Source organism: Neopelma chrysocephalum, unplaced genomic scaffold, assembly GCF_003984885.1.
Source record: "Neopelma chrysocephalum unplaced genomic scaffold, ASM398488v2 Primary Assembly neopelma1_22, whole genome shotgun sequence".
NCBI lineage: Eukaryota > Metazoa > Chordata > Aves > Passeriformes > Pipridae > Neopelma > Neopelma chrysocephalum.
The window spans coordinates 24,685,913-24,709,747 of record NW_020897689.1 but is presented as its reverse complement, the minus strand read 5'-3'; the positions used below and the strand labels follow the sequence as shown (position 1 = coordinate 24,709,747).

At 39.6% G+C, this 23,835-nt stretch overlaps 1 protein-coding gene and 1 long non-coding RNA gene across 5 annotated transcripts in view; one reads left to right on the top strand and one right to left on the bottom strand.

Annotated features, from left to right (window-relative positions):
- Nucleotides 1–1,514: 1,514 nt before the first annotated feature.
- On the bottom strand, nucleotides 1,515–2,776 carry LOC113963874. The gene is made up of 2 exons (XR_003532991.1): nucleotides 2,305–2,776; nucleotides 1,515–2,173 (listed from the first exon to the last, which is right to left on the bottom strand). It is a non-coding gene; the product is annotated as an uncharacterized LOC113963874 (long non-coding RNA).
- A 5,579-nt stretch (nucleotides 2,777–8,355) lies between these two features.
- The window catches only part of MIB1 (mindbomb E3 ubiquitin protein ligase 1), an 81,346-nt gene continuing 65,866 nt past the window's right edge, over nucleotides 8,356–23,835 (top strand). For 3 of the 4 annotated variants that reach the window (XM_027675332.1, XM_027675323.1, XM_027675315.1), the window contains exons 1-4: nucleotides 8,356–8,844; nucleotides 18,452–18,623; nucleotides 20,189–20,318; nucleotides 22,139–22,243. In XM_027675332.1, coding sequence (XP_027531133.1) covers nucleotides 8,619–8,844; nucleotides 18,452–18,623; nucleotides 20,189–20,318; nucleotides 22,139–22,243 — 633 coding nt within the window. In that variant the 5' untranslated portion in view covers nucleotides 8,356–8,618. The remainder of the gene's footprint in view (nucleotides 8,845–18,451; nucleotides 18,624–20,188; nucleotides 20,319–22,138; nucleotides 22,244–23,835) is intronic. The other variant, XM_027675340.1, reaches the window with a different exon arrangement.

The window sequence follows — 23,835 nt, the reverse complement described above, 5'->3', positions numbered from 1 at the left end:
TGATTTAACTTCTTTCCTTAAACTTTGATTTCACTTCTTCCCAATTAAAATGTATTTCAATTCAGCAGGTGTAGCAGGTATTTTTTCATTCTCTGTTTAGGTGGTTGAAGATATCTTCAACAGCTACTGCAACAGGAAGTCTCCTCAATATTTGTCTCCCTTGGGATGACTCTTGCAGGATCTAATCTACCTGAAACCAGTTCCCTGTCTTTGAATACAGGTGGAGAACTGCTAAATACAAAATTGTAGTTAGTAGAGCATCAGACCAATTTGGATCATAATATAAAAATTCTAAAACATTTATTTAATATTAAATATTATTTAAATAATATTTAAATAATATTGATTTAATATTAAATATTATTTAAATAATGTTTAAATATTTAATAATTAAATAAAACTTTGTTTTGTGTAATGTAAAATGTTCACAGAAGAGTTACGATGAATGTTGAAATTCTTTGCTATATAGCTGAGTGTAACTCTCACAAATGTCTATTAATTTAAAATTGATTGTTTTGTTCAGAAATCAAAGATCCAGGACATGTTGAAAACTGAGAATATGAGACAGTACAGTATAAAATAATTTGAAAGCGAGCAAATATATTGAGAGCATTTATCTTACCAATTTTTTTTTCATTAAAAATGTTAACAGAAGCTGCTACAGGACTTAGAGAATTTTTGTAGGAGTACAGTAGAGTACAGGGTGTTGAATCGAGGTTAAATTTCATCCTGTCTCCAAGGAGTATTTACTGTAGCTTAAAGTAAAACATTTGCAATTTTATTTACTTATTTTCATTCCTTCATAATCACTTCAAAGAGGATAAAAATTTGCGTCTGGTATTTCAAACACAAAACCATAGCATTTTAGAATGCTTTATATTAATGTCACCCACCCCCAACCAAATAACTTCCATATACATTTGGTAAACTCTCGTTCTACCTACATCAACAGTATGGCTCAAGCTGAATTCAGCAGAGTCAGAAATATGTCCAATTAATCTTTTTCCTTTAGACAATTTCATACATTTTCTTTAGCATGTTAAGGGTGAAAATTATTTAGAAGTATTAGACACAAATTTAAATGAAACATATTTTAAAAATGTTTACTTTATGCAAAACATTTGGCCTTGTTCAGCAACAGATTTTTTTTTTAAATTTCTAGCCATTTTTTAAATAAATACAGATTTCAACAAGTCTATTAGAGTATACTGGAAATCTTACTTCTTAGAATTTAGGATTACATAATGGTGCGATGGGACTATTTTCTTGTGACAAAACATAGAACATTTAGATTCTGCTTGAGTTACTCGATGTTTGTTACTATTTTGGCAGATTATTAAAATTAAACATGGATATTATTCGGTGCTTAAGTCATCGTTTAGGTATTACTTAGTGCATATTGAGTGCCTTTGTCATACAAGACAGACCTGTACTTGACTGTAAGCACACAATCAGCCACAGTGACTGCAACAAAAATTAGCACGCAAATGAATTAGGAACATTCTTAAAATATCTTGATGAGTCATGGAGACAGTTTATTTTCCTATCAGTCTAAAAATATAACCTAGCTGGTTCTGATTACATCTGAGAATTTTAAGTGAGTACTTTCTTTACAATCTTTGCAATCAGGAAATTTAATATCAGGAAGGAATTAATCCCTCCTTTCAATGCATCAACTAATTTAAAAATCATCCATGAATAAAACACCAACATGTGGCTAAACCTTTGAAAATATCGGTAAAAGTATACATTTTTTAATCCTCTGAGCTATGCTGAACTAGGAGAATTTGTATAGATATTCAAACAGGGGTACACGGTATTGTAGTGTGTATGGCCTAGATTGCTACAGAATTTTTACATAGTTTATTTTGTCTTTGAATATCTAAAACCAAGCTTAACCTCACAGATATGTTGTTTTCTCTCCACTCAAAATAGTTCAGCATAGTAAAACTTAAAGCATTAACCAAGAAAGAAGATTCCAGGATGCTCCTGTCACAGAAAAGTAATCTTCTTTATCCTAAAACACTTTTTTTCGACATGTGGAAGTTTTTAGCCAGATGCAGAAAAAAATTTCTTCTTTTTTAGCAGATCTCTGTGGGATTACTGTTGTTTCACAGCAGGAAGATGAAGTCACGTATGTATTATCTGTTCTCTGCTCAGCCGTTTTTCCTTCCTAGAAAAGAAATAGCAGATAGAACTCCTTAGGGAAAGAAACAGCATTATGGACAAAGGTGGGTTAATACATGTGTTCTGATTACCAGTTTCATAGAGGGATACCAGTAGCAGAACAAAAACCAAACCCACCAAAGCAATTTGCTGTGTTGCATGACCGACTTGCTCACTATCTGGCATTAAAAATATTTCAATCTGCAGAAACTAGGAAAAAAAAATCAACGTCAATTATTCATGATATTTCTGAAAATTGAGGAAGAAAATTGGATTGTGTTATGGGTAATGAACCTGGTAAATAAAGCTGAGGAAATACAGTGCAACAAGTTAAGAGGATTGGGTGAATTTTAGCATTAATGGATGGTTCATGGCCACGCGATGGCAGCAGAGGCTGAGGAATTAGAGTTGTTTTTGACTATAAACTACGGATAAACTGGATATGCCCTGAAGTTCCTAACTGGTGCTTCAGGTTCCAGAAAATTACATTATATACATTACGTACATTTTCATTTTAAAAGATGTGGCAGGTTCATCAGACCAGAAGTTTCTGTGGAGAGGGGTTACATACTTTTCTTAAAAAAAAGCCCACAAAAATGAAAGAAAAATACATTTGGGGCAATTTTTTTTACACTAAAACAGTATTTTTCATCTAATTTGCCAATAGTTCCATCTTTCTTCCTCATTTCTTGAGTTAGTTCCACCCAGAAGAGTGGGTGTATTTCGATAAAAACAAGGCAGTTGCTTACTTTTTCCTAATTTCTTTTCCTGATACTTTTGTCCACAGGAAAAAACTGCATTATAAAACCCCCTTTGGGGAAACCATAAAATTAAAATCTAGAATGCCTTCATTTTTCAAGGGGAGGACTAAAAAAACTTGCTTGTTGAACTGAGGAGGCAGAATTTTTGGACTCAGAGCAGTATAAATAATTAAGCTCTTTGTATTTTAAAAAGAAAATGACAGTCTTCTCATTATATGTAAACTAGATGCTCTTTCTCAACTCCTAGGAAGCTATTTATGTATGTCCTTCATATGAAAAATTATAAGAATTCAGGATTTGTGCAAGATAGTAAACAAAACCTCAGAACACCACAAGTTAAAAATTATCTTTCCAAGAAGTTGAGATTTTTTTCTTCTGAAATGTATAAAAGCAGACCTTTTACATGGAATTCTCTGCTGGAATAGGCACAGTTCCCTTTCTGCATTGCACGATCCAGATCCTACACTACAAGTTCGTGTTTAATCAAACAAGACAGTCCAGAACTTCTACCAGAGTCTCTCTTCAATGCATGCAAATACTTATATTATGATTTTCTGCTGGAGCATGACATTTTACAGAACTCAAAGGCAACCAGGTAGAGTTTAGGCAAGCAGCCTTCTGGAACAGCTTAGATGGATAGGATCATAGACTGGATGTCCTCCAAGGTCCTATTTCCTGTGACTATGAGGGTTGTCTTGAGGGCTGCCCTACCCTCTAGGAGGGTAGCGGCTGCTCTTAAAAAAGTCAATATGCTCTCCAACAATAACAAGATGTTTACAGAGATGTCATTAGGGTATGTACAGCACTGAATTCTGCATAAACCAGAGGTCTTCTCTCTTGGCCTCTCACTGGATTGCTCTAATATGGCAGGAAGTGGTGAGGAAGACCATAATCACCAGCTGGAGGATGGCATGACTCAGCAATACACATAATTTTGGGTAGCCAGAAGGGAACTCTGTTCAGTAGCTCATTTTGGGCATCCAGATTCCTGAACTGAATGAGTCTTTGCAATTGCAGGCCAGTATGCTTAAAGCTCTGTGGACTCTCTTCCTCCAGCCTGTGATTCAACTGCTCTGTCACGACTACCCAAGGTGTTCCAAGCGAGCCCTGCCTCACAGGGCAGGCAGCAGCACTGTTCAGGTAAATAAGGCCTTTGGCAGGTGAGCTCAGTTGCTTCTGCTCCAGCAGCTTAAGGCATTACTGCTCTGCCAGTCTGCCCCGGTGGCCTCCTCCTATAACAGGAACGGTGGGAGAAAACCACACAGTCCTATTCCTCTACTGGTGCTAGGTTTGAGGAAGGTTATGAGCGAGTATGATTTCTAGACTGTAGACCTACAAAGCAAAGAAAGCAAAGAAAAAAAAACCTATCTCCTAACTTTAGTAGTGAGATTTTACATGGCATTTCCCCCCCACAATCTGAGGACTGACAGATTAAATTACCTGGAGTGTGAGCACATGGATTCACAAGGGAAAGTCCTGTTTAACCAATTTGATACCCTTTTGTGATAAGATCACACATCTAGTGAATGAAGGGAAGGTAATGGTTGCAGTTTTTCTGGATTTTAGTAAGGCTTTTGATATTGTCCTTTACAGCATCCTTCTGGACAAGTTGTCCAATGGTGGGATGAGTAGGTTCACTACACACTGGGCAAAGTACTGGCTGAAGGACAGGGCTCAAAGGGCTGCGGTGAGTGAGGCCACATCTTGCTGGTGGCTGGTCACCAGTGACGTCCCTGAGGGCTCAATTCTCCTCCTGTGCAATGAGGGGCAAATGCAAGTTTAGGAGATGTGATAAGTTCTCAGCACACATCACGAGAAGAGAACAGTCCTAATGAGAGACCAGGGACTTGTTAGAGACAACTGAAAATCCACATGCATCTATTCTGTGTGCAACCAGCCAGCCAAGGAGCTAACCCTTTCTGCCTCACAAAAGGCCTTAAGCCAACAAGGGTTTTTCCAGCTGAAAAATTAATATGAGTTCTTTCCTAGAGGTGTTATTGTGACTAGTTTCCCAGTCTAAAGAAAATGCTGATACATATCTGAAAATGCTGTATTTGTTACTTTTCTTGTCACAACATGTTAATTGGATCCAAATTCCTATGGAATCTTCATCTTGTTTATACATTTGCTTGTTTATTTATCTCTAATTTTACTTCAGCTTCTTTTCAAAAAGCTCAACGCTCTCTTTTTTCTTTTTACTATCATGTTCTGATTCTTCTATTTCCATCCTTCTGTGAATCTCAAATAATCTTCAGGTGCTTACTCAGAATTAGATTCAGTTGCTTATTATTCTAGTACGAATGCTGATATATATTCTTGTGGCTGCTACCAGAAGAATATTATAAAGGACCACTAAATGCCCAACTTGACAAATAAATCTTTCCCCAAAGCTATATCCTTTTCCATTCTCTGTTGTTACTTTTTAAATCTCCATCTGAAACTGGTATTTACGGGTTATTTTGAAGGCTAATTCAAATAAAAGGTTTAAGAGCTAAATACCCTTTTTTCTTACTGGCTGGTTAAAAACCAAGCAGGTCTACAGAATATATAATATAATGTCTGATTCAAAGAGATAACATTGTAAAATATTTGGGATTCTGGAAAACCTAATCATGTAGCCAATGAGAATTTTGCAACTTCCACAACTTTGTGGCCGTATAGGACTAGAAATGACAGGAGATTAGAGTGCAGAAATCAGTCATGTAATCATTGGCAAGTGAATATATTCACTTTATTTTCCACCACACAAATAAAACGGTACAAGCCTCTCTGTATTTTGAGCAACAGAGGACTCCCCGTTAGCTGTTTAGGGGAGCATTCACATTCAGTCCAAGAGATGCTGGGTTCTAGTTATTATCTATATTTTTGTTTGTCTAAGACACCTCTGAAATAATCCAGGCATCTTTAGAGATTTTGTTTTTTGCAAGTAAATCATCTGATAGAAAAAGCAGGTGAGTAGGAGGTTTTTGTGATAGACAGAGCATGAGTTGTCAGTAGGATTATCAGGAGAGAAGAAGCTCCAGGATAGTATCTACGCACATGCATGGCTGCTGAACTGCAGCAGCAGCAGCAGACTCTGTTATGGTCTGTAATTTAGGAGATATCCTTCTTGGAAAAATAAATGTAACTCTTCTGATTCTCTCCAGGAGAACTAATTCTGATCTCAGACTTTGATGGGTTTTTCTGGCATACATTTTTTATCCAACTGTATCAAAGAGTAATCAAAAAAACGTGCCCTGGGTTATCCTTAGATACGCATGAACCAAGGCATGAAAAAGTAGAATGAGGCAGATGGGAAAATTATGCCCATAAGAGCCTAGATAGATCCTTTGATAAACCAAGAACTGTCCAGAATTTCTGGGAAATTCTGCCATGCACCAATGCAATAAGCTAGCACAAACTGTGGGTACCTTTACTATGAGGAGAAGCATCTGCTAAAAAACCACACTGCCTGGCAATTGCGTGCTCCTCTAGGGTGGTATCTGTGAAGTTCTGAGGTTTTCAGTGCAGAAGCAGAAATCAGACACTGCTTGGGATCACCCATTGTCAGGATACAATTTCATGTTTAAGGCAGCATTCTTTAGCCTTAGCATGGGTTAGGAAGGAATGAATTATGTGCGGAATGTGGTGGTAGTCTGGTGGTTACATGTTCATACTCTTCTTCTCTGCTATACATGTGGTAAAAAACTACACAAAAGAAGTTAGAAAATTATCTCATAGACTCTTCTAGCCATATTAATAACTGCAAAGGTGGAAAAAAGCATAGAAACAGTAAAAATACCCAGGACACAATGGTAGCTGGGCTGGGTTTTATCAGCCATATCCCTGTTGACTAAGAAATGGTTTTCTTTTGTCTAGTTTATACTTGTCTGTCCTTTAAGATGGATGCTTTTAAAAAGGTGGCACAGAACACGGTTAGAGAGAGACAAAACAATTAGAGGACCCTTTTAAAAATGAAGAATCAGATTCTGTAAAAGATTAGTGAGGATATGTGCAGTTAAAGGAAATTTTTGAGTATCATGAAGCTAATGAAGAGGGTAATAATGGCCAGTCTTCATGAACAAAGATTTTTGGAAAGGTCTTTTACCTTTCCAGCCTGCGCAATGGATTTTTTAGGTGAGACACAGCATGCGCTGAACTGAGCCCACCCTTTAATCCTAAGGTTCATCTGCCGGGGCCAAGCAAGCTTGGACAATGGCAGTGAGGTCCTCAGGACGTAGGTTTGTTTAGAGTGACCTTCTCTTAGATGGATGGCCTCACAGGGCTAATGAGCTCCATCTGCCCAGGGGACTGGGAATCGAACCTGGGTCGCAGTGGTGAGAGTCCTGCATGCTAACCACTAGGCCACCAGGGGTCCCAATGAAGAGGGTAGTTGATTAAGAATTGCATTGCAGGTATGTGCTTGACCTTTGAGCAAGTACATCATCCAGGAGGGATGCCCCAAAGTGGGAAGGGCAGGTGGAGGTACCAGTTCCTCCCTTTGGCTGACTCGGGCACCTGAATACCAGCTAAAAATGCCCCTGAGCTACAGAAGTACAGCCCCATCAGATTCACTCACCTCAGTAGGAATGCAAGACTCGTGTCCACAGTTTGAAAAGAAAATGGGATTTCAGGACACAGAAGTAACTCAGAAATGAGGAAAACACTACACAGATTTAGAATCATAGAATTGCAGAATCATAGAATGGATTGGGTTGGAAGAGACCTTCAAGATCATCTCGTTCCAGCCTGCCCTGCCATGGGCAGGGACACCTTCCACTACACCAGGTTGCTCAAAGTCCCATCAAGCCTGGCCTCGAACACTCCCAGGGACTGGGCATTCACAGCTTTTCCGGGCAACCTGTTCCAGTGTCTCACTACCCTCACATAAAGAACTTCTTCCGCATATCCAACCTAAACCTGCCCTCTTTCAGTTTAAAGCTTGCCATGGGTAGGGACACCTTTCACTAGACCAGGTTGTTCAGAGCCCCATCCATTTACCTAAGCTAGACCGCGCACGGCTTCGTTGATATAGTTTAATTGAAAATCCCTCTGCCACTGTAGGAGAGGCGATACGAGCAACTTGTGCACGGAGGAGGAGGGCGGTCCGGGAAGCCCGTCCGCAGGAACCGCTCCCGGCGCCGCCACCACATCACCTCAGCGCCGGGCGGAGCGGCGCCGCAGCCCTGGGCAGGACTCCGCGATTCCAGAAGGAATCGCCAGGCTGGCGAGCTGGAGAAGCCGCAGGCAGCCCTGCCGGTAGGGATAAACAACCCTCTGTTCCCTCCTCGGCTTCCTGCCGTTCCCGCGGGCGCAGCCCCGGGATCGGGGCAGGGGATCGGGGCAGTTCCCGCCGCGGCTCCGCAGGGGGCGCTCCAGCGCCGCGCCCGCCGCGGCGGCCGCGCCTGCGCAGCGCTGTGGGGCGGGGGCGGCCCTGCCGGTCTCCCTGGAGCCGCCGCCGTTGCGGGCGCAGGTCCCGGATGTAGCGGCGGGAGCGGGGCCGCGGTGGGAGCGGGCGGGGGGTGCCGCCGGGGCCTGGGAATGGGCGCGTAGGGAGGCGGGGAGGAAGGAAGGAAGGAAGGAAACGAGCGAGGAGAGGAGCCGGACGGAGACTCCCGCCCGGCGCCCGAGGCAGCCGCCCCCATCGGGGTCCCCCTCCGCCGCTTGCGGGCTGCGCGCCCCCTCCGCCCGCCCCGGGGCGCCGCCGCCGGGATGAGCAGCTCGCGGAACAACCGGGTGATGGAAGGTGTCGGGGCCCGGGTGGTGCGGGGCCCGGACTGGAAGTGGGGGAAGCAGGATGGCGGCGAGGGCCATGTGGGCACCGTGCGCAGCTTCGAGAGCCCCGAGGAGGTGGTCGTGGTGTGGGACAACGGCACCGCCGCCAACTACCGCTGCTCCGGGGCCTACGACCTGCGCATCCTCGACAGCGCGCCCACCGGTGAGCGGGGAGGGAGGGAGAGCAGGGACCCCCCGGCCGCGGCGGGTCCGGGGGCAGGGCCCCAAGGTACTTTTGGGGGGTGCTGGGGGTCCCCTCCCGGGGGCAGATGGCGCCCCTTCTTTCCCCTTCCCCGAGGTTTTGGGAGGAGGGCGGGAGTCATCCACCCTCCCCCTCCCTTCGCGTGGGCGTCCGTGTGTGTGTACACGCGAACTTGGGACAGATCGGTAGCGTGGGGCCAAGGGGAGAGAAGTTGTCCTGGGACTGCTAAATTGAGGTAGACAAAGCAGAAGTGATCTGCTACAAACAGCGGGCTCCCGGTGTTCTTGGGGTGCGGTGGAGAGAGGCAACAGAGAGGGGGATTCATCAAGGTTTGGGTTTGTTTTCACAACCCCACCCTTCCCTTCTTGAATTTATGCTTTTGTGAAAGGGTGACAGTCATTCTTGAGTCCAGTATAGGGAGGATTGCAGAAGAGAAGTGTAGCACCTTTTTGCTACAGATTACATTAAGTGGTTGAAACACGGTTTTGTCTTGTAGTCTGCACGTTGCCTTTTATCTGTATTGCCAGACCTGCCGTAAAATAGCGAAGGTACTGGGGGGGAGGAAAAAGCACATTCGTTCATTCTTTGAACTATTTGGCTGCTTGATATGTATGCTTTAAGTCCAGTCATTTTGGACAATGGATTTAGATCTGCACTGATACTATGCGGCAGTGTTAGTGTTGCAAGCACTGCAGGGAAATGTTCATTTTAGCACCTCTTTTTACGGTGAAAACTCACAAAGAAAAATATTTATATTGTCGAGTTTCGTCAGAAATATAACAAGGTGATTTTCGGGCCAGGCAGGATTGCCTCAATGATGAGGTGATTGGACTGATTTATTGAGGTACTTGGTTGTACTGCTTTTCTAATATGTCTTTCATTCAGAACATCACGAAGAGACCATCTTTGTGCCAACCATGTGTAGTATTACAGAAAGGAAAATTATAGCAGTGGGTTGAAGCTAAAGGGCTTTTGAGGAGACAGAATCATGGAATTCACTCTAATTGATTACAAAAACTATTGCTAAGAAAAAAACCCTACATATTGCATGGTGAACCTTTGAGATGGTTTTAATTTTTCTATGGCTGGGCACCCTCCTCTCTCCTGGCTTCATGGTTGTTTTTTGGTTTTAAAACAAGAAGTGAAGAGTAGTCTTTCAAGTTGTCAGCCCTTGTCTTGCAGACATTTATGCTTTGAAACTTTACCTGCATTTGATGTCCTGCAGAAACCAGCAGGACTGCTTCTGCTTAGAACTGAAGTATATGCATAGATGTTGAATATGAGCCTCGAATGCTCATTGTTCTGGCTCTGCTGGATGTATTTGCAAGCAGACGGTATCCGGTTAACTGCATCTGGAGGCCTAGACTTAATACTCAGTTTTAACTGTTCTTACCCTGCTTTTGTTTTGGTGGGTTTTTGGTGTTTTTTTTTTGTTTGTTTGGTGGTTTTTTTGTATTTTTTTTGGTTTTTTTTTCTTTTTTTTTCAGTCTTTCTAATTTTCTTTTCTGTTTATACTTTTGTATTAGAATTTTCACTTCTGTTTCAGGTAGGACTGTGTATATTGCTGTGGGGAAAACTCATAAACACTGCTGTTGTCAGGCTTAAAAAAATGGTATTTCTCTTCCTGAGGTTTCTGGCCAACACGCGCATCATCTTTATGGAACTGTTGCATGGCAATACCCAGGGTTGCTTTTTGCTAGAGGGAGTTACTTTTGAGGTCATGGTTCCCTGGAGATAGAAAGAGTAAAAATGTGTGAAATAGTAGCAGCAAAAGAGCAAAGTTAATGGAGTTAGGATGCTGTAAATTTGGATTGAAATCTTGGTTTTACTACTGATTCACTTTGTAGTCTTGTGCAAATCACTTCCCTTCTTCACCTTTTTGTAGTGACTTATATTTTCTCCATGGTAGTGACTATCCATTGTTTGGATTAAAGGACTGACTTTGGATGATAGTTTCATACTATCTCTAAGGGGCACTTACGTAAGTGGGATTAGGTGACAGGAATTTGTAATGGTAGTATTAATAATGATGCTGTTGAGCAGGGAAATATAGAATGTGGAATGGCTTTTTGTTTGATGATACTTAGCAGGGTATGAAATTGTGGCTCTTATAGTTTAAAAAAAATTCTCCGGTTCACAAATTTACAGTCACGACATGACTGTAAGTTTATAGACAAATTAGATATAAAAATACAGTAGTAAAAAGCAAAATTAAATTGGCTGTTGTGGGGAGTTCATTCTATGAGGTGTTAAAAAATGGTCTGGATTGTAAGTTCTTAAAAGTGGTGCTTGCAGACAGAGTTGCAGCTTTGATGAGCTTGAGGCCTATGCAGCCGGAACCAGTAGTGATGGATCTGGAACTTACTTTGTTACAGAAGTAGTGCTTGAAGCTCATTCTATTTAAAAAAAAAAAAAAGAAACTTGAGTTTGATACATATGTTCATAAATATGTATATGCCATAACAATGCTTCACAGACTTAAAAAAATGTACTGTTCTTGTCTTTTAATGGTTGTAGGCTATTACCAGCACTGTGAGACTGTTAACTTCTTATAAAACTTAAATAGCCTTAGTACTAAGGTATTAGGACAGTCTTCTGAAAACTAAAAGCTCATTTATGGTTCACATGAAGAATCTCTTGTAAGCTCTTTGCTCCAGATGTAGTCATCTGGGTAATGAGTGATTTGTGGTGTGAAGTTTTGTGGTGTTCTGGCTATGTCTGCTAAGGTAGCTATATTAGCTGCTTCTTAGTGTGGTCATATTTACATTGGCCAGCATTTTTTTAAATGAGACAGAGTGATTGAGAGGGATTGGTAAACTAACGATCTGAAAAGAAGTGAGATTTCAGTTAAAAGAAAGGAAACTTTAGGTAGGTCCTCTATAGTGGGTTCCTCAATGGACAAGTGGTGGGATGTGATACATCAGCAGTGCAGTGTAGTTGCTCGATTACTTACAAATAAACCCTGTTATTTCTGTGACTTTTGCCAAGATCTAGGAATCTTGAGTGTCCCCTTTTTCTGGTAGTTTTGTGGAAAAGAAACAGAAAGGAGTAGTTTTTGGAGTTGTTGAACAGAAACCAGAAGAATGTAAACCCAAGCTGTATATTTAGAAGGGAAGGCAGTCTTTTGCCAGAGGTAAAGGCCAGACAAGTAGCATGTTTGTAGAGAGCACACCTGGCTATGTTCGCATAACATTCATGACCATTACAAGAACTTTTTGTTTATTGTCTTTCTGAAGATTTGCTTCCAATAGAGCCTAGATCAAAACTTGTCATCCATTTCTGCTTTTATATGGTTGGTTCAAAGTAACAATGTTATTTTCTTACTGAAAATATTTACCCAATTGTGTTTGACCAAGGGAAGTTGGCATAGGAGGTCTGGAAATGGAATCTTGATGTGGAATTATCCCTCAACTAGAATGCGCATCAGTGCAGTGTGGAAAGCATTATGTGTTGTATTCTGCTAATATTGAAAACTTAGGTGTTATGTGTTGAAGAGCTGAGTGGCTTTCTGTACTTGTATTAATAGTTTTTTGTAACCTGAAAAGTTGTGTAATTCGTCATGAAGTCTTACACGTTGGAGTATTTTAAAAGGCAGACCACAGTATATGACTTAGCCTACATATTTGTTTATTTGTTCTTGCTTTTAGCACATCAAGTGTCAATAATAATCAATAATGGCCAGTCTTCGCGAACGAAGATTTTGGGAAAGGTCTTTTACCTTTCCAGCCTGCGCAACGGATTTTTTAGGTGAGACACAGCATGCGCTGAACTGAGCCCACCCTTTAATCCTAAGGTTCATCTGCCGGGGCCAAGCAAGCTTGGACAATGGCAGTGAGGTCCTCAGGACATAGGTTTGTTTAGAGTGACCTTCTCATAGATGGATGGCCTCACAGGGCTAATGAGCTCCATCTGCCCCGGGGACCGGGGAATCGAACCTGGGTCGCAGCGGTGAGAGTCCTGCATGCTAACCACTAGGCCACCAGGGGTCCCACATCAAGTGTAATATTGTCTTAGTCAAGATTTTTTTAGTGGCTATTTGTAAATACTTACAGGAGCCCTCACAAATTAAAAAAATCTAATAGCTTCCTTAGTAGTGGTACTTGGGAGGCCTTTTTTTTTTTAATAAATATATTCTTTTACCGTGTCCTTCCCCTGTGTCTCCTACACAGTAATTTTCTCCCTCCACGTGTATGTTGTGATACCCTTACCAGATAGGACACATGCTTTAGCAAGTCTGGCATTTTGTGTTTATAATAATAATTGGTCAGCTGGCTGCTTCCAAACAGTGTATTTAATAGATTAGTTATGTTTGTGGGTGGGACCCCTGGTGGCCTAGTGGTTAGCATGCAGGACTCTCACCGCTGCGACCCAGGTTCGATTCCCAGTCCCCCGGGCAGATGGAGCTCGTTAGCCCTGTGAGGCCATCCATCTATGAGAAGGTCACTCTAAACAAACCTACATCCTGAGGACCTCACTGCCATTGTCCAAGCTTGCTTGGCCCCGGCAGATGAACCTTAGGATTAAAGGGTGGGCTCAGTTCAGCGCATGCTGTGTCTCACCTAAAAAATCCGTTGCACAGGCTGGAAAGGTAAAAGACCTTTCCCAAAATCTTCGTTCGCGAAGACTGGCCATTATTATTATGTTTGTGGGAACACTGATTTGAGTTTGCATGCAGTTTGTCAAAATCCAACTGGTTAATCTCTAAGAATTCTTTGTTTTCAGTTTGCCTGGAGTCTGACTGTAGTGTAAAAGTTGTCTGGAGTGGAAGAATGGAAAGAACAAAGCATTGCTATTTCTCTTTGAATTAAGATGTAAATGAATCGATTTTCTAAATAGTTTATGGTATCCCTTACCTGATGGTAGTGTTGTCATTATGATACAAAGGAATTTTGGCTTATTAGAGTTCTGTAGAGAATAATAAGTCCATTGGAAAGCAGATTTTGTTGGTTCTCAGATGTAATTGAAGTCGCTATTGGCGTCTTCTGTGCTTAACAGTAAATGATGTGGATACCCCTTGTACAACTTATTTTACTGTTAAAATATCTTTTTACTGGACAGCTCTATATTGCCAGCTAATTATGTTTAGTACAAAAGAGCTATTTGTAACAAATTCAAATAGCAATTTGAGCAGCATTGCTTCTGTTTCCTTTCACATTTGCAAGAGTGAGCATGGATTTAAAAAAATTGTAGGAAAGGGGTGTAAAACTGGTGTATAAATGAGAGGTGACGGAGGAATGGTGGGCTGAGTAATCCAGGGAGGATTTGGGAATAGATGACAAAAATGAAGATAACCATGGCAGGGACATAAAGGTGGAAAACTAACATAAAATTCAAATAGTAAAAAACATTAATGACAAATGGAGATCAGGAATACTGGATTTTATGGTGTACTGAGGTTGGAGGGACCTTAGGAAATGGCAGCTATTTAAAAGTAATAAGCACGGTGAAAGTACACTTCTCATTATCTGGTTTCTTTTGGTTTTTTTAGTGCAGATGATACAAAACCGGTTTCATTTTGAAATAGCCTACTTTGAGGAAATTTTGAAGAGAAGTTAGAAGCTTAGTGTTTTCATTATCTCAGTTTAGAGAGCTAAAGTGCTGTTTTGGGGCACAGCTGATCAGCTGCAGGGCTGCTGCTTGAATTCTGAAGTTTTTACGGCACTTTAATTTATTCCAGTAGCTTAATGAAGGCATTCCTTCCTAATATAAACTTTGTAAAGTTTGCATTTCTCAACCTTTCTTAAACACCCTTGCTTTCAAAGAGCGGAAGCAGTTTGTGACAGATACTGCTTGCATTTGGGTCAGGATTTTAGTTTGACTTCAGAGCCCTACACTTGATCCAGTCTCCTGGTTGTTCTTTTATGTTGTGCTTTGATTTACGTCATGGGGTGGTTTGGTAGCACATAAACTGCTTTGGTTTTTGGTGAAAGTAAAGTGAAATATATGATCTCAAGGCTGATCTCGGGTAGAGCTGATCTAGTCTGAAACACTAGGATTAAAGTTTCCTTCCCTCCCTCCGAGTGCATGTACCGCTGCCATGAGGTCCTCAGTAGTGAGTTTTGGTGTGTAGATGGTTAGTGAGTAGATGGAGACTACAGTGATGCAGGTTGTCCCCTTCCAGCCACAGTGGAGCAGGGATCCTCACTGCAGCTTGTGGGGGACCCCGTGCTGAAGCAGGTGGATGTGCCCTGAAGGAAGCTGCAGCCCATGGAGAGCCCATGCTCGAGCAGTGTTTTCCTGAAGGACTGAAGCCTGTGGAAAGGACCTGTACTGGGGCAGGGGAAAAGTATGAGGAGCTATGGACTGACCATAACCCTCCATTCCCCATCTTCACCAAAAGGGTTTTCAAGCACTGGAACAGGCTGCCAAGGGAAGTGGTTGAGTAACCCTGCAGATATTTAAAAGACATGTAGATGTAGTGCTTAGGCACATGGTTTAGTGGTGGACTTGGTGGTGTTAAGTTAATGGTTGGACTCGATGACTCTCAAGGGTCTTCCAACCAAAATTATTGCATAATTTTGTCTACCGTGGGGAGAACCAGGGAGATAGAGGAGTTTGGAATGAAGGAGTGCAGTTGTCTCTTTGAAGTAGGTAGAGTGTAGGGAGAAGATGTTTTAGTTTTTGTCTTCATTACCATCCTCCTTTTTTTTTTTTTCAATTAGCTATGAATTTAATTTTCACCAAGTCAAGTTTGTTTTGCCTGTGATGGTAATTGGTAAATGATCTCACTTTTAGCTTGACTAAGGTTTTTCATTTTATTTTCACTCCCTGTCCTGTTGAGGAGGGAGAATGTTGGGTGGACATCTGACAGCCAGCCAAGGTTAATCAGACTTGTGTTCCTGTAATATCTTGTCGAACTTAAACCCAAATACGTTCTTTCAATCTTCTTTAACACTTGCTATTGATGTAAGTAACTTTGTATTATGACTGTGAATGACAATTTAGCTGTCACATTTTGTGATCCAGTAGTAGCATCTTCTTTTACCCTCTTTTTTTTAAGCAGATGAAATTAAAAGTCTCTTAGTCCACTGTCACCAGAACCATCCAAATCTACTTCTTCCTCCAGATCTCTAGAGCAGTGGTTAGACATTCTGTAACAGGATTACTTGCCTGCTCCTTCTCTGCAGTTCTTTGTCATACCAGCAGTGTTGTGCAGCACCACAAAGAATGGGAATGGGAAAGCAGTTCAGCTGAATATTTTTCCTCATGACTATTTTCCAGCCTGGTATGTTTCTTGATGCAGTTTACATCTCTACTCTGCAAAAACCATTTACTGGCATAACAGAAAGAATGGAGGCATCATGGTCATGTGAGGCATGCACTGAAGTGGGTGTTGCTGCTGGAATCACATGTCAGGAAATGGATGAAGAAAGGCTGTATCTATCAGGGTGGTGTCTAGGGACATGTGAGATACAGACGTGCCCCTCTAGATCAGAGACTCCGAATACGCTGTTCTCTTTTAAGTCCCAGGCTCTATGGCCAGTAAAATGACTTGAGTCAAATATCTTTGTATGGTTTTTTTCCTTGATCTTTCCATAGTAACTTTGGCCTCTGGCTAGAAATATTTAGTTTTTATTTAAGTTTACGTATTCTGTATTAAATGACTCATGACTCCTGATTATGATTCTTTTTTGCCCTCTTTCCTGCTGCTTGGACCAACAGAAGAATCCTGCAGCACCCAATTCCTTGGTCCTTTCACATCCAGAATAAATGTATTCCTTGGCCAATTGTCTTCCCTGAAATTCAGCAGATATTAAAAGAAATAAATTCCAAAGATGTGTAACTTCTCTGTTTATATGTGAAATACCAATTTAGCAGTCAGTTAGAAATAAAATCAAAACAAATACCACCCCTCAACCCCAAGCACCATAACTTTTAAAACAAGGTGACAAAAACACTAGCAGGATATCTCAGTCCTTTTAATGTACCTGTTCTTGCAGAGCACCAAAAAAGTAGTAAAATGCTTCAATACAATCCCCAGTGCGAGAGAGACATGGACGTACTGAGTCAAGTGAAGGGCTGCAAATGTGTTTGCAGCAAAGGGATCTTAAGGCATCTAGTACAAGGAAAGACTGAGGAATATGATGTTTAGCCTGGAGAAGAGAAGGCTCAGGGAGATATTAAGAGGGTATATAAATACCTGGTGGAGGTTGTAAAGAGGATGGAGCCAGGCTCTTTTCAGTGTTGTCAACTGACAGGGCAAGAGACAATGGGCACAAATTGAAATACAGGAATTTCCACGGAAACATAAGAAGAAATATTTTTGCTATAGAGATGATTGAACGCTGGAATACGCTGCATTGTGAAGTCTGTTCTTGGTGGTGCTCAAAAAACTGGCTGGATATGGTCCTGGGCAGTCAGCTCTGGTTTACCCTGCTTTGAGCAGCAGTGGTTGGAAGAGACAATCTCCAGTGGTTACTTCCAATCTCAGCTATTATGTGATTCTGTGAAATGATCAAACAGGAAGGCATTTCCTTCAGCTTTGCCTCTCCAACTGTTAATTTTCCTTTTCTGCAGATGATTCAGCTGTAGGACATAGGTGACTAATAGATTTATAGTGAATTTGGCAATCATTTCTGAGAACATCCCTTCTGGAGGGGACAAAACCCATTCTTTTTCCTCACTGATTTCAGACTGATCTGGGTTTTTTGAAGGGGGAGTAACTGGGAAATTTCTGTGTTAGTCCAACTTTTTAGTGCTCATTTCTGTCTAGTGCTATTAGACTAACTGAGTGCCAGTACTTCTTTCTTCTATTGCTCAATTTTTTCCAAACAGCAGCAGAATTTGATCTTTTTTTAGAAATGAACTCGTGGCTGTTCACTGTATTCAGAATGCATGGATAGAAACTGTGACTGATCACTTTCACTCAGCTGTAGCTTGGCAAAGCTGTAGGAATAAGTAGTCTTGAGAACTCAGTTTTTGTGGAAGTTTGGGCAGAGCACATGCTGGTGGGTTACATTTGATCTGTCTTTGGCACATTCTTTTAAAAAAGAACAGCATAGCAGTAAACTGCTTCAAAAATGGTAACAGATTTTCATGAAGCTAATGGCATCTATCCAAGAGAGCTTAATTTTTTTTCTGTATAAAAAAGAATGGAGATAAGCACTTATCTTTTCCACTGTGCAAAATGTGTAAGTCAAACTGTCACACACAGTTGAACACAGTAGCCTTTGTGATACAAGGTGTGTTGATAACCTTAATCCCAAAATAAAGTTCGAGATTGCCTGTATATTTTGATAAACGCATTTGTGACCCTTTAATTTATAGCTAAAAGATTTCTTATTTTCTTTCTCTCCTTTGTATAGATGGAAGGAAACAAACATAGCTTTCTCAGCCTTTTAAGCTGAGAAAAGGTAAAATATTTCAGGAACAGACTGACAACTGGAGATATGAAGCAAAGTCCACTATCTTTTCCCCTCAGTCATATAGGCTGATAGGGTATGACTAGCAGCATTTCTCTATTGTTAACTTTTTAGTATGTAGTTTCACATTTTAATGGTGTGCAGCAGAAATCTGTGTAGTGGTGTAGCAAAGTTGTTAGTCTTTTCATTTCCTTTTTCTCCCACAGGTATCAAGCATGATGGGACTATGTGTGATACTTGTCGGCAGCAACCTATCATTGGCATCCGATGGAAATGTGCTGAATGCACAAATTATGACTTGTGCACAGTTTGCTATCACGGGGACAAGCATCACCTGAGGCATCGTTTTTACAGAATTACCACACCGGGAAGTGAAAGGTAAAATGTAGCTTTTTCTTCATGAAATTAAGAAGGAACAGTTAATTAACTTTTGAGCTGCAGATTTGGTTACTTAAACTTGGATTAGGTAACATAGTGGCTTGAGGTTAGATTCGGTTACTGGTTGTCTGCCTTTGGGAGGGAGGGTAGCTAGGACAGATCTTGGCAGCTTGGAAAACATGGAAATTTTAGAAACAACAGAGTACAGAAAAAAGGATACGATTATTCAGTTTTCCTGAACCTCATTGCTTGTGTGCAGCTTGTATGCAGCAAGCCAGTGTGAGAACAAGAAGAGAAAGGCCTGAGGAATGTCTAGATGACCTTATGTTGTTTTCTCTAAGCCGTGATTTACTGCCTAAAAAGTTAACTGTTTGAGGGAGGAGAAAGGGGCCAAGCAGTGTTATTGAATTTGAGGGATGTCCCATGGGAAAAATGGCAAGAGGCATCTAAGAACGTTTGGATGAAGGGAAGCATAAGCTCTACCTATTTTATTTTTGAGTCTGGGATATCGTATGGGCGGCGTATCAATGTAATGTATGCCGGGTTTTGTCTCAGTTTTGTACATATTGAGAATTTTCTAAAAAGGTGCTCCGAACAAGATTTCTTTGTGTTTTTGATAACTCTTATTTTACTTAGGAAAAAAATGGCCAACGTTTTTGTGTGCTCTTTGCATTCATTGGAACAATTTAACTTTTTCCCTTTGTGCCATCTGCTGGATGTTAAAAGTTCAGCAGGCAGCTGAGAGACTTCCTGAAGTGGTCAGGAAACAATCTGAATGTCTGCTGAAAAATACTTTTGTCTGGCAACATTTTCCTGTCATGAAGTAAGAAGTCTTGTTGCATGAAAAGTGGCGGCTTTTGAGGTGACAGAAAAGGCAGGAAAATGTTTGTCTCTTTGTTTCTATTATTTCTAGTTAAATACTCATGAACTGTTCTGTTTGAGTTTATCTGCTTCAGTTCTGGTGAAAAGGAAGAAAGAAGTTTGCTTTAGAAAAATCACATAATATGACTGAAAAAATGGATGGTGATATATTGACTTAAATTTGCTAAAAGATGCTATGAAAAGCATGTAGAAAATAAACTAAGACAAGGAGGGAAAAGAGATACAGGTCTTAATAGCATAATTTTGAATAAAAGTGGCAGGGCAATTGTGGGACAGAAGCATTGGCCTAGGGTGCATCTAAGAGAAACAGAAGTGTGTTTATATGACTCTGCATGTTTCTTAATGATTTTAATAATAACAGTACAGATCTATATATATGTTTACAAGGTGATTGCTGGTAGTAGGAAGTCTGGAGAAGAAATTGCTATTAGAATTAAAAACTAATTATAAACATAGAATAAATCAGATCTTGGAAGATCATGTTTTGTGTCTTGTGTGCTGCTGTTGAAGTTGAGAATTGAATGGATGTGATTCATGCACTGAAATCTGCAGGAGTGGGGTTATTTTTTGTTTTATTTTGGAGTTACTTACTTTCAAAATGCTGTCCTTCCTATCTCCAAAGATTTGTTTTGAACTTTCTTTATTATCTTGACATTTGTGGGTTCTTCTTTTAATAACTTCAGGGTATTGTTGGAGTCTCGACGTAAATCAAAGAAAATTACAGCAAGAGGAATCTTTGCAGGTGCCAGGGTAGTACGAGGAGTTGACTGGCAATGGGAAGATCAAGATGGTGGCAACGGGCGTAGAGGAAAGGTAAAAATAAAACTGGTTTTAATAAGATGCACCTTTGCAAGCTCGTGTAATGGCTTCAGCGACCTTTCTAATTGTAAAGTAAAAACATCATCATAAAAGTTACTATTTTAATTTGCTGGACATTTTTAAATCTTATCCTGTAATGCTCAAGCATTTAGAAAGAGGAGGGTGTGTATACCATAACAGTTCTTTTACATTTAAATTCACATTGTTATGATACCAGCACAAAATTTTTTTAATGACTAAATTTTTCTCATGGTGGTCTTTTAAGACTGACTTGTAAAAACATTAGGTCTTGAGCATATTTCAGCATTATTAGAGAGCTGGTATGAAAAAAGAGCTGTAAAGAGTAGCCCTTTCTGGTCATCACTGCATTCTGTAGTCTTATTGCTCATGGACCAGCAGTTTGTCTATCTCTTGCTCTTGGTTTTCAGTGCTGGCACCTGGGATTTTTGTTTTTCATCTAATAATTATAGGGACTTTTCCAGTTTAAAATTAAAAACTTCTCAAGTGTTGGATCTGGATATTAGATTCCTGGCTTAGGACAGTATATGAACACTTTTGATGTAGTTCTGTAGTAAGAATATTTGGATTTATTGAAAATGGTATGGAATGGTAAATTCCTAATTGAAACTTTTGCGTATTTTCCTTTTACAACTTCCATTTACCTTGAGAACTAATCAAGGTTTGTTGTAAGTATGAACATACAACAGGCAGTGTAAAATATACTGTACTTTTATCACCACATTTAAGAATTGGATGCCCTTATATCTTGGTGAACTGGTTTTTGGGGTTTTTTTGGTTGAATTTATTTTTAGTACACTTAAGCAGCATTTAAAAAAGTGAAAAGTTCCTAGATATTATGTTTAGCTCATTTTATATTGTTGTTTAGCTTACCTATATCTTAGAAATTTAGGGAAGCTTTAGGACTTTTGGAGATTTCATTTTGAATTTTATTGAAAAGAAATAATAAGTTTAAATCTCTTAAAGCAAGGGTTATTTAGATGCAGCTTTTTTCATCTTGATTATTTACCCCTTCTTGTGTCAAGATACTTTGAAATATCTGAAACCTTGCAAAGTAAGAGTCTTAGCCTGCATGTTCTTCTTTATGTACCGAACTTGTATTAGAGGGATTATTTGCAAGCTGAAAATATGTATAAATATATATAAATATTTTTAACAAGGAAAAGTATGTGATAGATAGTAGAAACAGCTTTTAAATAAATACAAATAAGAATGAAGGCATATTCTGGAAACTGATATTTTATTTTTTTTAATAATGGTAGTGTTGTCAGAATTTGGTGCATGGCCTCATGATTTCAGAAATGTCAGGGAAAGACATTTTCACTCTTCTTCTTTTGTACTGTTGCTAAACATGTTGGCTCTGGAAATAAAACTTTGTCTCCTAACATAGTGCGCAGCTACCAGGCTAATGCAGGTTAAACCAGACAAATTGAAGCAATTAAAATGGTTTTCATCCCGGTTTTCATAGTGAAATGCTACTTCTGGTACGAACATATCACAGCCTTATAATATTTTTTACAGTTCAGATTTTGTTCTCTGCTTATGTGATTAGATTACCTACCAAATTTACAAAAAGAAAAATAGGCCTATAAAGCATATATTCAGTCTGCTCTCTTATTGAGATACCTGGGGAAGACTTGTATCAAACAGAAAACAGCTTTAGAATAAATTATATCAAATTCAGTAAAACTGCTATATCCTGAATTATTTTGAAGAGATTAACAAGGTTTTAAGTTCAGATTGTGCTTCTAAGTCTTTGTTCTAGAAACAGTTTTCTTGTTTTTCAAACTGAATAGGTAACTGAAATCCAAGATTGGAGCGCGTCGAGTCCACATAGTGCAGCATATGTTCTCTGGGACAATGGTGCTAAAAACCTTTACAGAGTCGGCTTTGAGGGCATGGTAAGTGTAAAAGAGCACAAAGGGTAAGATGCTCGGTGGGGGAAGGGCAGTAAGAATAACTTGTTGTGCTTTATGGTCCTGCTTTTGTAATATGCCTTGTCAGTTTGCATGCTGTTAGTCAGGTCATTGTGAATCCAGCTGTAAGAGTCATGCATATGTATTAGTAAGAAAGTCTGATCTGGGAATTTATAAAACGTGAATAACTACAAGTTAGGAGCTGGTTTCAACCATAGTAAATGTTTGCATCGCATACGTATTTATCTTACTGTGTTACTATTGTGCTTAAATTAAAATTCAGAAAAGAAGAACAAATGTAGTTATGAAATGTTTGTAAAATTGATTGTTCAACTCCTGAATTCTTCAGTTGACCTCAAATTTTGGTGTGACTACTGCAAAATTTACAATTTTTGAATTACTGTCAACACTTGAAATCCTATTGAGAGCAATTTTCTTTTTTCGGTGGAAAGGTGTTGAATTAAATTACAACTTTATTTACTTTGGCATTACATTTTTCTGTTTCATTCTGAAGCTTCTCCAGCTACTTCTCCAGCTCTAGGGAAGAAATGGGTCAGACTCTAGCCTAAGTACCGTCTGTTGCTGGGTTTTCTTATCCTAATGTGGGTCAAGGAAAGGTTACTTCGATTATCAACTGCTTATAACGTCTTAATTAGCATTTTCTCTGCATATTTGTTTGATAGTGCAGAGAAAGACCATGTTAACTTAACATTGAAGTGTCATCTTGTCAGATGTGTAACAGTAATAAAATGTTAAACAATGACTAGTTACTTTTTTGAATGTAAACTATTTGGCCTTATAGCCTCACTTATGTTTATTTTTATAATTAAAAAGAAAATAAATACCACTTTTGCAGTAAATATGTATTTTAGTGTCATGTTTAAAAGCATAAATGTATTTAGTGCAGATCAGCTTTTCTGATGCATGAAGATGGTAAGGATAAAATATAAATCAGTATTGAATTATGTGCTTCATGGTGCCCAGGAGTTCTAAAGAAAATACCTTATATACTGGCAAAAGGTAATTTAAAGTTGTATGTAGTATTCTGTAGTATAACATTAAATCAATATTTGATATCTTTCCTCCTATATTTGTTTGTAATATATGGAAAAGTAACACAGTTACAAAATCTACATGGAATGAGATAAAAATCAGCTGATTTTTCTGGGTTTGTGTTTTGTTTTGGTGGGGTTGGTTTTCTTTTGGGTTTTTTTTTTTGGTTTTGTTTTGTTTTTGTTGTTATGGCTTCTATATTACAGTGTTAAAATTTGTGGACTGCATAGTAGAAGTGCTGTGGAATCATTGAAGATTCCTTCTCGCCTCAGGAAAAAAATACATTTGACATAAGTTATATTCTGTTTTGAAATAGTTATTCCCATAATAAAAAATATATTTGTTATTTGTAAATCGACTGTGTTCTGTTTCCAAACTTTTGCCACATGCGGTAGTGTAAATTATTTCTAGAATACTTAATTAAGTACTGAAACTGTAAATTTGAAGGGATAAGGGTAACCCTTCACACAAGTTTTGTAGAAAAAGAAATATTTGGTCATTCAGTTAACAAAAAAAGCTTGTTA